The sequence below is a fragment of the Homarus americanus genome, unplaced genomic scaffold, assembly GCF_018991925.1.
Source record: "Homarus americanus isolate GMGI-L3 unplaced genomic scaffold, GMGI_Hamer_2.0 scaffold56333, whole genome shotgun sequence".
Taxonomy (NCBI): Eukaryota; Metazoa; Arthropoda; class Malacostraca; order Decapoda; family Nephropidae; genus Homarus; species Homarus americanus.
This window is the reverse complement of record NW_024734940.1, coordinates 6,678,107-6,695,256: the sequence shown is the minus strand read 5'-3', so window position 1 is coordinate 6,695,256 and position 17,150 is coordinate 6,678,107. Positions and strand designations below refer to the sequence as shown.

At 41.9% G+C, this 17,150-nt stretch overlaps 1 protein-coding gene across 1 annotated transcript; it reads left to right on the top strand.

Annotated features, from left to right (window-relative positions):
- Nucleotides 1-1,282: 1,282 nt before the first annotated feature.
- On the top strand, nucleotides 1,283-4,335 carry LOC121870563 (zinc finger MYM-type protein 6-like). Its single transcript, XM_042372394.1, has 3 exons — nucleotides 1,283-1,298; nucleotides 3,242-3,512; nucleotides 3,621-4,335. The coding sequence occupies exons 1-3, from the start codon at nucleotides 1,283-1,285 to the stop codon at nucleotides 4,333-4,335; spliced, it is 1,002 nt and encodes a 333-aa protein (XP_042228328.1).
- Nucleotides 4,336-17,150: the final 12,815 nt, after the last annotated feature.

Here is a 17,150-nt window from a genome sequence, read left to right as displayed (position 1 = left end):
AGAGAGTACAAAGAAGAATGACAAAATGATCCATAATATTAGAAACCTTCCATATGAGAAGAAAGACTGAAAAAGCTTAGGCTTACATTCATTAGAGGCGTAGAGTTGGGGGAGATATGATAGGGTGTACAGAAATTGAATTGAAAGTGGGATTAACAGGGTAAAATGGAAGATGTTCTGAAGCTCAGTAATAACAGAAATAACTAGAACAAATATGGCTTGAACTTAGATAAATTCGATTCAAGAAAGGATATAAACCAAAGCACTGGTTTGGTAATAGAGTTGTGGATATGTGGAATAGGCTACCGAGTGCTATAGTAGGATCGGGGACGCTAGGGAGCTTCAAGACGAAGTTGGATAGGCACATGGAAGTGCTGGGATGGGTGTGAAAGGGATCTGCCCTGTATGGGCCAGTCGGCCTCCTGCAGTATCCCACTTTCTTATGTTCTTATGTTCTCATGCCTACCTGCCCTCCTTCCCGACATTACTGGCCCCCTCCCTTCCTCTATCCCTCCCTTATTTCCTCCCTTCTTCCATCCCTCACCTTTTCCTCCCCTCCCTCCCTCCCTCCCTCCCTCCCTCCCTCTTTCACTTCCTCCCTCCCCATTTTTTCCATCCCTTCCTCTCTCCGTCATTCTCTTCCTTCCCTACTTCCCTCTCTACCTCATTTGCTTCCTCCCTCTTTCCTTCCTTCCATTCCTTATTCACTCCCTCCCACCTTTCCTCTTTCTTTCTTTTTTATTCCAAGATTTGCATATTGATACATAGTTTACTTTCGCTGTTGTTCGTATCAGTCAAGCTGTCGGGAGGTGATAGCTTTCAAGATGGTCCCAGTCAGCCTTTCCATTTAAAGATATATTTTGTCCTTCCAGTTTTTCGAGGATAGTATTAATTTTAATGGTGGATTAGACAGAAATCTAAACCCGATTACCAGTTTGTTTAGTTAGATTAGGTTACGTTGGGATGGATTTCGTTAGGTTAGGTTATGTTATGCTAGGTTAGGATAGGTTAATTTTGTTAGGTTAGGCTAGGTTAGGTTATGTTTGGTTATGTTTGGTTAGGTTTGGGTAGGTTAAGTTAGGTTTGGGTAGGTTAGGTTAGGTTTGGGTAAGATAAGTTAGTTAGGTTTGGTTAGGTTAGGGTTTGGGTAAGTTATGTTAGTTAGGTTTGGTTAGGTTAGGTTAGGTTAAGTTAGGTTAATGAGGAGGTGAATGGTTTTGGTTAGGTCAGGTAAGGATGTTAGGTTTGGTCAGGCTCGCGTGTACCTATTTTACCACAATCAATGGGGGATGTCTCAGGTGAGTAGTGGTAAGGTACAGTACTTCATAAGGGGGGTGGAATGTGGCCATAGTGAGTAAAATGGAGATGGTAAAAGGCAAATTATTTATTGATTTATTTTGACAATAGCCCAAAAGAACATCTGCGTGTCTGTGTGTGGGTGACTGTTAGCGTGTGAGTGCGTTGAAGTGTGTGTGTGTGTGTGTGTGTGTGTGTGTATGTGGCAATAGGTGCAAAGTGGGTGCGGTGGGCTAGTATATATGGTGATGGGCGTACACGGGCGGGGTGGACAGGTGACGGCCACACTAACGTTGATACACGAGCACAGGAACCTATAACTCTGGGAGGGGAAGAACAGGGTGAGGGATGATCCTGGGGGAGGCTTGTGTGTGTGTGTATATATATATATATATATATATATATATATATATATATATATATATATATATATATATATATATATATATATATATATATATATATATATATATATATATGATGATGTAGATGCACAATGGAAACGTGACGATAAATCTTGATAAAACCAGACAGGATAAGAGAAAGAAGAACCAAACCCAACACAGCTGTTGTGTCTGGCGGAATGTTGGTGTAAGTTGGTGTGTGATGTTAGATTTTCTTTGTTGTGTGTGTTAGTAAGTGGCTGAGGATATATGAGGTGGGGGGCGGTAGAGTGATAGTGGGGGTCAAGTGGAGTGGGGTTAGGTGGAGGGGTGATGGTGGGTGTGGGTGGAGGAGTGATGGCGGGTGGGGGTGGAGGGGTGATGGTGGGTGTGGGTGGAGAGGTGATGGAAGTTGAGTATGTATTGATGATGGTGGTGTGGAATGAAACCACTATAGAGTCTCACCTAGGTTACCGAAACAAACATCAAGCGGCCGGACGTCGAGTTTTCCAGCGACCACCTACTGTAAAGCAAGCTGGACCTTACCGTCTCCTGGAGTGACCTTAGTCTCGTGGTTCTCAACCGTGTGACCAAAACAAGTTTTTAGTGTGACCAAAAAATATGGTGTGACCAAAAAGTACAGTGAACTGCAAATAATTATGAAAAAAATTGTAAAGATAAAAGTCCTACAAAAAATAATGCATCAACGTATTAACTGGTGAGGAAACAAGTGCGACAGGAATTGGTCACATCCACTCGTGGGGACACTGTTTATGAGGAGGCAGCGGGGGTTCTTCCCAGTTCTACGCTGGCATTTGTGTTAAGCTGACCTGCCCAGTCCAGTGGTTGAAATCATTTCCTGCAATCCCCTGTAACTACTGATCAAGTAATTGATTAAGGTTACTCGTGATAAACTTATACAGAAATTGTGCATGGCAATTATGTATTGTGTATTTTTATACAAGAAAAATATTATCACACGCAGTGTTACTGAATCATCGGTGATGTAGTTACTATGAATTTTACTATATTATTGCAAATATCCGAGAGATGTAGAGATGATTAATTGATTATACATAGATCCCATAGATAGAAGATTACTTTAGTCAGAATCGCAATGACGGTCGTAACAGTAATGGGAATGGCACTGGCGAAGACGATAGTTGCATGCATAATGACCATAGTCATTGGTTCATAGTTGAAAAAAAGACTGTGTTCACAGGGTTGGGTATGCAGTTTTGAGATGCAGATTTCAAATGTGTTTCACTAATTTATCAATATACCAATACGTTGTTTTTCTTGCTACAGGTACATAGAATGAGGACAAATTAAATGAAAATACAGTATACAGTTAAAAATGGATAAGTACGTCATCAGAAACGGGAAGAGGAATAGAGATGATACAGACACTACCAACTCTGATGATTTAATACCCAATTCTGAGAACTTGAAACGAAATTTGACAATTTCATCCCATAGCTTTGAAGAACGTCACAGTAGTACAGCATCGGAGCTCAGTGCACTCTTAGTTTGAGCCTCTCTGCGTATTGCTTACCTTCTAGGGACAAAAAAGAAACCATTCACAGAAGCAGAGGAGATAATTGTTCCAGCCATGTGTATTGTTTCAGAAGAATTTTTGGAACAGTCTGCCAAAGCCAAGATAGAAAATATTCTATTGTCGAACAGTACTGTTGAAAGGAGAAGTCGATTGCTGTCTGAAGATTTGCTTCATCAAGTCGTCGAAAAACTACGTACTAGTCATTGGTATGGACTACAGTTCGATGAGTCGACTGATATTAGCAACAGCGTTCAAGTGATGGATTTGTTAGAATGGTAGGTGTTGAGAAGGGAAGTATTAATGAGGATTTCCTCTTTTGTTAAGACATTGGAGTAGAAACTACAGGAAATGCGATTGGGACTGCCACACTGAATCTCTTACAGTCATGATATTCCTCTTGAAAGGTGTTCCAGTGTTACGACGGATGGGGCTGCAGCGATGGTTAGTGTCAGAAATGGGTCAGCAGCAATGATCAAGGAACACGCTCCTGACTGTGCGAGTTCACACTGTGACCTGTACAGACAGATTCTAGCAAGTAAGAAACTGTCACATGACAACGTAAACCGCCCGTTTGACGAAGTCATGGAGCAATCGGTGAAAATTATCAACTCGATTAAATCGAAAGCCAAACATTCAGGGATGTTTCAGCAACTATGTGAGGACATTGAAGAATGTGATAGGACTCTTTTGTACTATTGTGAAGTTCGTTGGTTGTCACGGGGCACTGCATTAAGGAGGCTATTTGATCTGCAGAAATGTGTGTATGAGTTTCTCTATGAAATTGATTGTCCCAAAGCAGTTCATTTCCACAATGATTTGTGGATCTCAAAACTTGGGTTTCTTGCTGATATGTTTGAAAAGTTAAATGTATTGAATGTGAGCCTTCAAGGAAAGGATATGTATGTATTTTCAACATCAGATAAAATAGAAGTATTCGAAATGAAATTATCATTATGGAAGAGACGAGTTGAAGGGAACGATCTGTCTGCCTTCAGTCAACTGCCAATAGCCCTAACAGAGGGTTCTGATGAAAATTTTGAACATCAAAGGAGGCAACTGATCCTTGAACACTTGGGGGGTCTTAAGAGAAAACTTTGAGAGGTATTTTCCAAAAAGATCTGAGGAAAACATAAAGAAACAGAACAGGATCATTCATCCTTTCCTTCAAGCGAATGTGATAAGATGTGGTCTGCCAAATTTGGAAGGAGAGAAACTCCTTGAAGTTCACTGTGATGCAAAAATGAAATCATTGTTCAAAATGAAATCACGTTCAGAGTTTTGGGCCACAGTTTATAAAGATCAGTACTACCAGAGTTTGGCATCATTGGCCCTTAAAGTCCTTGTTGGTTTTCATCGTACATATCTGTTAGAGCGAGCCTTCTCAAACCTTTTGAACATAAAATTATAAAAAGTGCGCAAATTTACCACCAATCAATATTCATGCTTGTGTAAGGCTCGCTGTGACAAAAACTGCTGAGCCCAAATTTAATGTACTTTAAAGGAAAATGCAGCAGCAGAAATCCCATTAAATTAGAATAGGTCATTAGGTAATAAAATCAATCAGTGTGTTGTGATTACATCTGCAAATCTGTCTTCAGTTATTTTTTTGTAGAAAAGCTGTAATTTGTTAGAAATTACAAAAGTATACGCATTTGTTTCCCATTATGGATTAACACTTAGCTGTTAGAATATAAAATTTAATCTTCATTATGACACTTATGTTTAAAATCTCTTCAATAGTAACGTGGTTATAGCAATGAAATTAAAGAGTAGCGAACTATCGATTCCTTCTTTACATTACTGAATTTTTTTTTAATTATTATGGAAGCTATGAAAGTTCATATATATGATTCCTACTATTTTATGCAAGGTTTCATTGTTTGGATAATAGCGAATTATATGATGATCACTGGAAAGTAAATAAAGTAACAATATTAACTTCCTTAACATTATAGTTTCCTTGGAATCCTTGGGAATATTTGTAAAGATGGATAATAGGATTCACAGTGCTCTTAGGTAAAGTGTGACCCAAATTTTCCTAAAAGTTAAAAGTCTGACCAAGATTTAAAAATGTTGAGAACCACTGAGTCTTAGACCTCCTGCCTCGAACTGTATGGATAAATGAATGTTTTCTGTGTAGATCTTTCTAAACGCTCACTTAAAATCTTTGTTTAAGGTTAGGTTAGGTTAGGTTAGGTTACATGACTTGTAAGATAGTGTAAAAATGGGACAAAATGAAAGTAAAAGAAATGTAAACAATGATGGAAGACAGAGAGAAAAATAGAGAAAAGTAGAGTGAGAGAGATAAAGAGAGAAAAAATAATTAAAGAGGGAAATAAAGTGAGCGATACAGAACAATATAAAAATCTTAATTCCAAAAGGTCCTCTCAAGTCAGAACTTTTCACTTGTCGTCCAGGAGCGATGAACCTTCCAGCATCAGCCGTCCGCCCTTCCCCCTCCATACACAACCCACCACATCATTAGCTCTGTCAAGGAGGGACATGTAAAGCCCTTATCCCCCCTCTCAGACATGTTATCAAACAGCTTAAAAAACAGAAGAACACAGTACTATAACAGGAACGACAAATCTCTTCGTAGAAATGATTTGTTTTGGCTGCTTCACCATTATCGACTGGCAGTTTTTACTATATTTTTGTACTCGTATGGAAGCCTGAGGGTAACACGGGATCCGTCGTTCTTATTCGGGGTTCTGAGGCGGTTGTCAGGTGAGTCGGCGGTCAACTTTCCTTACTGGATGATCTCAACTTGGATGGTCCTCAGACTTTTGCGGGGGTCGAGTACTTCACCGCCAGTAACTGTCGGATATCTCCTTCTGGAAAAACTTGATAAATTGATTTGTAAAGTGTTTTTAAACCTATGAAGGAGTGCTCAGATTAATTTTCTGTGATTCATAACACAACACAACACGACATGCCATACTATTATAATTATCAACTCTAAATCTCGCTGCTGGATCTAGAAAGAGACAAATAAACACAAAGTTGGGTGAAGGAGACCCACAAAACATCTTCTTAGTTGACAACAATAATACTCTCGACAAACTTAACATCTTATTTGCCTGACAATAGAATTGTATATAATATTGTTTTAATCAGTTTTAATCTCGGCCGCCCCCTCCACCCTTGTTACTGTAAATTTCTCTCATTTTAATATTCCACGACCTTCTTTACCGTCAGTACACCTTAGCTTAAACCTAAGCCTTTCGAATTTGAAACTTGAGACTGTGTCAACCTTTCCCAGAACTGGTCTCTGCGGAAAATAGCAAGAATGTGTCATTTTATACTGTACCTCCTGGAGAATGAATGAGTGTTGTGACTCTGTCGCTCCTTCCTAGAAGAGGATAAATCCAAAGGATATTACCAGCTGCTGACGTCAGTAAGCCTCAGCGATAAACAACTTGATCACGAAATAATTTCGCAATAACAAGATCAGACATGTTAGTCTGAGCCGCAGTACATTGACCCAGCGAGAGAATGGCACCTGTGTTATATCTGTATTACACCTGTGTTACACCTGTGTTAACATGTGTTACATCTGCGTTAGACCTGTGTTACACCTCTGTTAGCGTTCTAATACGTGCGCTACAACTGTGTTACACCTGTATTAATTGTTAAGGCCAGGTAACACAACACACAAACAATTCATTAATTTGGCAGACGAAGCAGGAGTGTGATACAGTGGACGACAAATAAGTTACTATTCATACTCACACAAAACAACAACAGAAACAACAACGAAAAAGAAAAAATACAAGCCAGTCACAAAAGAAAATGATAATGATAGTGGCAGTGTCCTTAACAGGGAAGCTCTACTATTATTACCAGACTATATTTACAAGAATCCCCACATCAACCCTTTCATTCACACCTGTAAATCACCTGACCAAAATCCATTATCAAATTAGTGTTGTTATGCATTACTTTACACTATGTTATTTAGTCTCACATAAGAATGATGAAGATTAAAAACAAGATTATTATTTTATTGTTATTTTCTACGTGTGTTTGTTCTTTGTTTTCTATTTATCTTTTATTCGTTGATATCTAATTCATATATTTTTGTATTTGCTGATTTGTTTGTTTTCTGTTGTTCTATTTATTTGTTTCTTATTTTTAACTTATTCCTCTGTTTATTTACGTATCTATATATCTATTTATCTGTCCATTTATTTATATATGTATTTACGTAATCATTCATTTATCTATATTTTCATGTGTATGTCCATTGACCAATATATTACAAAGGTGAATCACAATAGTTTACACGCCTGCAATATATCAGGTGTGCTGGGGGACTTACTGAATTCCAATACTGTACACGAACACACACTACTACTACTACTACTACTACTACTACTACTACTACTACTACTACTACTACTTTGCTGAGACTCGGAATCGAGTATGACGATCATCCAGTTGTGATACAATGATACGCGTTATTAAGGGTGTCACCTTCGTTGGTGAGCTCTGAGGTGACTCGAGGGGTCGATACGGAACCGGCAGGGTCGTCCACAGATGTGGCACGTATGGAGAGCTACATCTAGTGCGGGAGGGGTGGCAGCAGCGTCTTTCCGGAGGTGGCACTTGTCTGCCTCGGTATGCAGTCGGTCTAAATCGAAAGTATTGACACCTTCTCGTATAGTGCTCCTTCAAGGTTTGTCTTAAGACTGTCCTTATAACTTTTCCGTTACCTACCAGCTGTACGTTTACCATTCATTAGGTGACTATAAAACACCTGCTTTGGCAGTCTACTGTCGTCCATGCGGGTAACATGGCCAGTCTAACGTAGTTGTTCATGGATAATGGTAGCTTTGATGCACCTAGTCCTACAGTTGGTGTCAGCGAGAATACTGGCAATTGATCTCTTGTTTTCCCAGCGAATTCGAAAGATGGGACGTAACTACGTTAGTGAAAGCTTTCAAATGCCTTGAGGCGCCTCCTGTATGTGACCCATGTCTCGCTGCCATATTGCAGGGTGGGGAGGACCATTGCTCGATGTACGAGCAGCTTTGTAGATAAATTTAGCTTGATATGCTCATCTAATGCGATGTTGAATCTCTTCATCGATTCTGCATTGGTGGGAAGGTATGAGCCGAGATACTGAAAGTGGGTAACATTAGAGAGGGTAGTAGCGTTCAGCTAGATGGATGGCGGAGGTGTGGTTGAACTAGGAGCAGGCTGAAAGGTAATCTGAGTCTTACGTACATTAACCTGAAAGCCGAAGTGTGCATATGAAACGCAAAAACTTCCAGATCGAACAAGTGGCGAGAATTTTTCAATTCAAATTCAGCATTTTATGGGTCAATCACTCATAGAGCAGCTCTCCTTTCACTCATCCGACGATAACTCCTTAATTAAAGACAAAGAAGGCATCCTTCAGCGCTGGAAAGAGCACTACTATTCGCTGCTCAACTGAAACACCGATGTCGATGTTCTGACTACTCAACAGGTCCCTCAGCACTCAGAGTTGAACCACCTCAGCTATTCTCCATCCCTGGATGAGGTAGCTACTGCCATTAAACAGATGAAAAATAACAAAGCCACGGGTCCTGATGGAATACCAGGAGGACCTCTACTTACCAGCCGTCTCCAATCTCTCCTGGAGACTATATGGGAAAGGGAGGAGATCCAGTAAGCTCTTAAGGACGCCTCCATCGTCAATATTTATAAGAACAAGGTAGACCTGTCAGACTGTGGCAACTACATCGGGATCTTGCTGCTGTCTGTAGCTGGCAAGATTATCGCCTGAGTCCTCCTAAACAGACTCCTTCCTTAGGTAGAAAACTTCCTCCCAGAATCTCAGTGTGGCTTTAGACCATCACGTGTACCACTGACATGATCTTTGCTGCCCGCCAGATACAGGAAAAGTGCAGAGAACAGCGTAGTGACCTGTAGATGACCTTCATCGACCTAACCAAGGACTTCGACTCGGTCAACAGGGAAGCCCATAGCCGTTTTGGCTGCCCACCTAAATTCATCGCCATTATGACGCAACTCCACGATGGCATGAACTGGTACCAAGTCTCTTTTCCATTTTCTTGGCTGCCTTCCTTACTCGTGCAAGTGCCAATTTAGCCGGCTTGGTGGACATTCAGTATCGGATGAAGGGACTTTTCAACATAAGGCGACTCAAGGCAGGAACGAAGGTGTAAGCAGCTTCCATCACTGAACTTTAGTATGGAGACTACCTCACCCTTGCCGGTCACTTAAACACGACCTACAGGAAATCCTGAATACACAGACACACACACACACACACACACACACACACACACACACACACACACACACACACTACACATACATGAAAGATCGCCTTAACTATAAACTTCCTAAGCTAACCCCATCGTCTGCTTGTTGCAGATTTTTCAATTATAAAGTATTTAAACCTGTGTCCTGTGTGCGACATTTAGGGTGACCAAGTCATCACTAAATTATAAATGAGTTTAAAACTTCTATAATGTCATGGCATAGTTTAGACATTACCTTATTATTTTTTTTTTACCCACTATGATCACCTTTCACGCCAATCATGTTATTTTTACTGAAGTAGTTTGGGGAAAAGTATCTTAAAAGTTTTATTATTTATTACTAAAGGATGATTAATATTAGTTGGTGTTATCATAGGGGTAAAATTTAATCAATGTTTTTTAAAGTTTCGTTATTTTTTTGGTGTAACGTGACTCACCGCTACTCTGGGGGTATTGGCAACACTACTCCAAGTTACCTAAAAGTTGAGACGAACTTCTGCCAGAGTTTGTGAACTGTTAATGAAGGTGTGAATTAGTGTTCAGAAACCAGGAACTTTACCCGCAGCTACTGATTAACTCTGCCTCCACAATCTCAGTGGTTCCTCTGTTGAAATTCTGTCGTGATATGTGTCACGTTTGAATGTAATGACCAGACTTACTTAAACTAATTGACAAAAACACAGTCGAAAGTTACCCTGAAAATATTCCTCTGACTTTCTCTTCGTTAACGTAAAGTCTCAGTATAAAATTGTCTCCTAACTTATATCTAGTTAAGGTAGAGTCTCAGTATAATATTGTGTCCTAACTGGTATTAAGTGAATGTATCGAGTTAAGGTAGTGACTCTTGTATTCTATTTTATTCAACAAGTTAAGACCAATATTATTATCATCATTTATAGAGAACATACATATCGTGGCAACCTTGGCGATTCAGCTCCCTTAACAGTGACCAGGACGAGAAGATTTCACTCACCATATTGATGACTGCTGACGAGGCGTGAAACCTAATTTTCTGGTCTTTCTCTTCAGTCACTCTCAGTGGAGGGGGAGACTGGTGTCAGTTTACGGCTGCTTCTGAGGAATAAGTCTGTCTGTCTGTCTGTCTCTTTCTGTTGTTTGTCTCCCTTTTATCTCTCCTTCTTCTACCTCTGTTTTATCTCCCTGTGTTTCTACTTTTTTAGCTTTCTCTAACTACTTTTTAATACTCTTTCTCCGTTTCTCTTGTTATAACTGCCTCCCTGTCTTGTTTTTACTTAATTTATCTTCCATTCTCCTCTTTCTGCTCTCTCTCTCTCTCTCTCACACACAACATAAGCATAGGGGAGAGGACTGACCCTTACTCCTCTTTGAACACTAAATCCCTTTCAACTGTTCAGGCACCTGAGTATACTGTACATTAAAGGTAAACTTCAAAAGGAGAGTCGCCGTTCTAATTGATCCACATAAAGTAGGTCTTGTGTCAGGAATTAATAACATATTTTCTCGTCCAAAAGGAAATCTTGACCTGCAGAACTCTCTTATATATATATATATATATATATATATATATATATATATATATATATATATATATATATATATATATATATATATATATATATATATATATATATATATATATATATATATATATAAACATCAATGGTGAAATATAGTAGTTTGGGTGGTTTTGATGTTCTTAATTCATTGCTGTGTTGAGTTGATGTCTCGATTAATTGTGAGTTGATCTAAGAAGTGGAATTTTATGCTGTGGTTTAATGAAGCCAAGATATTGGCCTCTTTATATTGTTAAGTCCTGGAGTCATTTGTGAAGTTACTCTGAAGCCAAGTTCGTCTAGGCTCTAGAGATTTATTTAAATATAAAGAATACCACAAACCTCAAGTCATAACATATTAAACCATATAAGTTCTGTTGACTTGGTCCGAAAATACTTTCAATTGAGCATTTGAGCATTGAACTTATGAGGTAAAGGAATGACCAACCAATTTACAGTAGTTGGCTGTAGATTCATATTAGGTCAGATTATCATGGCAGCACCGAGAGGGTAAATCAAGGTTGAAGATAAACTTAAAAGTACTTATTATTAACTTAACATAATATGACATGAACGAAACAAACATTAACCCAAGAGTAGTTATGAAGTTAAGGGAAGAGTTATCACTCCTAAAGGACGCGAGAAACTGGCCCTAAAGTACGAGGCTTTCTTCATTAACACTACTTCATTACCTTCCAGAGGGTGTCTCAAGTGGGCTTTGGACCCTAGCTGTTGGCATCATTATTCTTGGGTGGTCTGTCTGTTTCTTATTGCAGTGTATTGTTACGAATGTCCGCCATAAGTTTCTGTCCTGGGTATAAAGTTCGTTGGTTCGGATGGTGTGTAGTTGACTCGAGCAGTTTCGGTCATTACTCGCCCACACCGACTGAGCCATCGTTTACGTATTAAATTTGTTTTATTACATTATCACTTTGTGTATTTATTAATGCAACAGTTGTCTCTCATGTGATATTGATTGTAATATGTTTGTATGTAGGTAAGATAGTAGAACTAATGTCAGTAGGGCCATTTAGATAAATTTACGTTTTGGGCAACCCGGCTATATGTTTCAGTATTTGGCGGTAGAGAGGAGACGTCGGTGGCAAGCTGGTACACTCTAGTCAGTCTAGGCACAGCTGTCTTAAGTTAAGTAGAATACCCTCTCTCTGGTGTCTTGGGGGTTGTCATTTGACTATTGAGATTTGTTTTTGCTTGATATTGATTTTGTGTGATCTTGTTGGACCTTCAGTCCTTACTGAGCCAGTTCCAAACATCTTATTATTTTTATTGTTATTTATCTTTTTTTATGTACATATGTGGTGGTGGGAATAAGTTATTAAATATTCATATATTTATTGACTTGTTAAGGTTTTGACCTGTTAACTTGACCATTGTTGGGAGAACTTGGGATTAAGAATCTAATAATAAATAATGATATATTTTAAAGACTTCGGTAATTTGTGTTTATGTAACGATCTACCCTACGGTCGTAACATGCATCTATAATACTCTGTGTGTGTGTGTGTGTGTGCGTTTAAAGAATAATATCCAATTAATTATACAAACCAAAAAAACTAAAGTTAATGAGAAGAAACGAAAAAAATATCGTTATAATTAGTGAAAACAAGCGAAAAGTTTTACGAAAGTTAATGAAAGTAAATGAAAAAATAATACTCTAAATAATGAGAGGAAACGAAAAATAGTAAACTAACGAGAAAAAACCCGAAATATATTAAGCAGCTCGTGGTCACTTTATCTAAAAAGGAAAAATTAGGTCATGTCAGTACAGTATTTTATGACAATTCATATTCACACAACACGTCAGAAGACATACTGTAGTGCGCCAGTAGTTAAAAGTTTTGAATGAAGACGAATTTTTTGTGGAAATTTCGGAGACATCATAATGCCAATAAGTTTCAACCGTTTGTAGATCAAACACTAACTACTATTACTGATGATGATGATGATAATTAGCAGTAGTAGTCATAGCAACAATACTAATAATAAATAGCATTAAGTGCAATAAAGTTAAAATATAATTAGTTACAACACTAATAACGATAACGCTCTTTTGAGTGTTTTATAAAATATAAACATAAGAAATGGAACAAATACATTTTAATTATAAATATAATTACAACCTAATTATGACACACCACTATCGACTGTTTTCCCAACGTCAACAACTCAATACTTAACACCTAATGGATTCAATTATCAGGTCTTTCCAAATATTTACGACATTAACACACAAGTGGAGCCTGATGATCGATTACTACTGAAGACATAACTAATGGACTCACTTATCAGTTATTTCTCCTGTTATCAATTATTGCTATTAGGTTCGTTTAGCAGTAGTTCTTCCTCCAATCATCTTTTAACCACTACTAACATCACATACTCTTTTGATGATGATACTAACCTACACGAAAAGTCAATCCTATAGGTTGCATGCCCAAGCCTAGTCAAGCATCCCACTCGAGAGCAGTACAAGTGCCTGGAACATATATTTATACTGTGGAGGAGGACAAGTTAAGTAACCAAAACATAAATTTTTGTTGTATCTATCAAATAGGGTCCTTTCCAGCCTCTTCCTTCATTAACACTCTCATTATACCAGCCACCAGCGTGAATATACTTGGTTTTACTTTGGCTGGTAGCCGAATCTCTCCTGGCAACATCACATTTTCAACGTAGCAATGAATGTATACAAAAAAACTAGGCATCCGCTTTCGGGTTCGTCTACATTATGTTGCCTCAGCACTCTCCTACTCTTTTAAACAGTCGTGTTCGCTTTCACATGAAATGTTATTCTTAACTTTTAACATCTTAACTCAGTAAGCGAGACGGACATAGGTTTAATACCCGACATAACATTGAGGCCAAAAATCATCATTAAACATAACACCACATAAGAATAGGGACCAACATAATAAGGGTGATACCAGACAAGAAATATTAATAAACTTACGGTTCTGTAGCCATCTCGGTTAATACACAGTTTGCTGCTCAGGTCCACAACACACAAGTTCACAAGCAACCCCCGCATAGTGGGGCGGATTATCAAGTTTGGTGTGCAGTTTGAGATACAAGCATCAAATTTGGCAAAGAGACAGATCAAGGAATAGTGAATAGTTCTGGATATTGAGGCATCGTGTATTTTAATAAATGGACTTTCGGCCATAAGGTTAGTTGCTGATGGGATTCATCAAGAAAGAGGAAGTAGGTGCCATAAGTGAGGTTAATTAAGCACTGCAGGGTTAAAGAAGACAATTTTTATTGGGGATCTTTTTAAATCACACACTGAAGAGCATTGAAAGTTACTAGTGTGCCCTGAAGAATGCAGTGATGGCTAGGGAAACACTGTGTAACACTGAGTCCGTTTATTGTGGATCAGAGAAATACAAGTGGTGACGCTGTGCGCCATGCGCGGCTCACACAGTCAGACCGAGGCGCCTTGCCATATGGCAGCCTCGGGGCAATGTTGCCACATAACACGTGCAGTGTTGCCACGTGATAATATATATAAATGCTACTCGGCACAGTAGCTTATGTACAGGGTTGCTACTCGGCACAGTAGCTTATATACATAACCTACATCTCCCTCCCCCCTCACGCTCATAGTCTTTGTCTTGAGCGGACTTCTTAGTCCTTAGTCGCTCCGAGCGTCGAGGTGCACTGTGGGGCGGATCCTCGTGAGGTGTAGGTGACTCGTCTTCGGTCAGGGGGCCAGCAGCAGGGAGTGGGACTGGCCGGAGGAAGCGGCGGTTCCTCCACCAGACACGGCCGCTCGGCATCCTGACCTTGTAGTCCCGCGACCGGCCGACGCCCATCAATATGCCCACCTTGTCCCAACGTGTCGTCGTCGGGTCCTGGACGCGGGCAAGGGCACCAATCTCCAGTGGCTGAAGAGGGCGGGCACGGTCGTCATACCGAGCCTTGGCGTCCTGGGCACGTGAAGCGGCGCGGCGGTCGCAGCTCTCGGCTTTGGTCTGCCAGTCCTTCGCAAAGGCCTTGGCGTGTGTAGGAACGCAAGAGCGGAGAGGGTGACCATACAGGATCTGGGCAGGGGAGCGTCCTGTGTGGGTGGGAGTGGACGCGGGTTCTGGGCAGCTCCGTGTGGCAGCGCCAGGCGCGTCGCTCGTCGACTCACGCACCCTGCTGGCGGTGTACCGAGCAGCTGGGATCTGCTCGGGAAAGTCTCTGGGCACCACGCCTAACTCCTTGCAGTGCTCCCACGACAACAAGGGTGTAGCGAGAGTAGGCTGCACGTCGATCCATCCGTGACACGACCTGTCGCCGTAGGTGATCTCTGCCTGAAAGGAGCCCACAGCGTCCGGCATCTGGGAACCGTCCGCATTGTAGTACTGCAGCTGCGGCGGTGGTCCCAGGCTGCGTTTGGTGAGGCCCAGTTTCTGGAGGTGCTTCAACCCAATCACCGTAGTATCGGCGCCGGTGTCCGGTATCACCTCGATGTGACCCGACACATCACCGTGTGTGACGGCGACGCGGATAGTAGGGGAAGGGGTAGCCCTGGGGCGTGTGGTCGATTCCACCCTCCTGATGTGACTCCGCTGCTGCTTGGGGCTGCGTGGGCCATCTGGAGGGGGCTGTGTGCGAACCACCCCGAGGGAAGTGCGCTGCTTTCCTCCTCGTCTCGGGCTTTTGGGATTGGGTTGGCGGCAGCACTTGTCGTAGTGTCCATAGCGACCGCAGGCCTGACACTTGTGGCCTCGTGCAGGGCACCTGTCTGTGTTAGACCAGTGGCCCTTACGGTCACATCCACGACACAGTGCGTCGGCGGCCGGGCAAGTCTTGGGGCTGTGCTGCTTTCCACAGCTGCCACAGGAAGCACTAGGCGGAGGTGTGGAAGAACGTGTGGCAGCCTTCGCGTTGTTGGCCGCCTTCTTACCCTTCTTGTATTGTGAGATAGCTCTCATAGCAGGTGGGGCCCGTAAGGCAGAGGTGGCGGACTTGGTGGCCTCGTATGACCGACATTCAGTCACTACCACCTGGAGTGTGGAGGAAGCGTCCAGGGGGATGAGTCGCTGCATCAACTCTTCGTGCCTGACACCTGTCAAGATCCCGTGCTTGATCCAGGCTTCCTCACATTCCCGGCTGTGCGCCTTGCAGACGTCGATCTCCTCTGACAAACTCTTCAAACGTACAAAAAAGTCGTCAAAGGATTCGTTCTCCGCCTGCTTGCAGCTGGTAAAGGCACGGCGACGCAAAGCCTCGTTGTTCCGACCCTTAACGTGCTCCTGTAAAAGGTCGAGCACATCCGTCACTGAAGAGGTAGAGTCGGGAGGCACGTGCAACGTGTGCTCCAAAACTCTCTGGGTCTCCAGCGACAAACACATCCGCAGTTGGATGAGCTGTTTGTTTGGAGGCATGCTGTCAAGGTCCACCATCGTGGAGTAATCTGTCCAACGCCGCCTCCACTCACGAAAAAGCTGAAACGTGACGTCTGGTGAGAGGGCGGGTGGGGGTTGAACAGATGCCTTGGGAGCTGGAGGACGCTGGTGTGGTGGAGGAGGGAGTGTACTGGTGCCTTGAAGCGCGCTACCTGCGAGTGAGGGAGGGTGGGTTAGCGCCAGGGTCGCCAATAGTGCCTCAAAACGCAACTTTTCCTCCTCTCTTCGTGTCTCCTCCCTCTGAAAATCCATTTCTCTACGTCGCTCGTCCCGGTCGTCCATCCACTTCAGAATTGTGGCGATGTCCGTCACTGGAGGTGGAGGATGAGAGTCTGCGCCCGGTGGAGGGGAAGGTGGTGGGGAGTCGTGTCTCCCATCTTGACGTTGTCCCTTCTTACCTCCCATCTTTGTGTGTGCGTGGACTGCACTGTTTAATATATAAAGTGGCGCCTCAACAGCTCGAACCACATATATAAGACATAAACAGCACAAAAATCACGCTTATGGTCCAGGTCCACTGTTCTGTCCGTGAGTGAGTGCGTGCGTGCGTGCGTGTGTGTGTGTCTGAGAGAGCGGAGGGAGCGTGGACAGCTGCGTGGTCCGGCAAGACCGTCAGTGTCCCCCGGATGTCGCACGAGAAGGGTGTGCGCCTGCGTGCTCCGTGGGTACCACAAAGAAACAGGCCAATG

Excerpts from the sequence above, each read along its gene's own strand:
- LOC121870563 (XM_042372394.1), top strand. Across the intron at positions 3,513-3,620 it reads GTGATGGATTTGTTAGAATG|TCATGATATTCCTCTTGAAA; the intron begins GTAGGTGTTGAG and ends AATCTCTTACAG.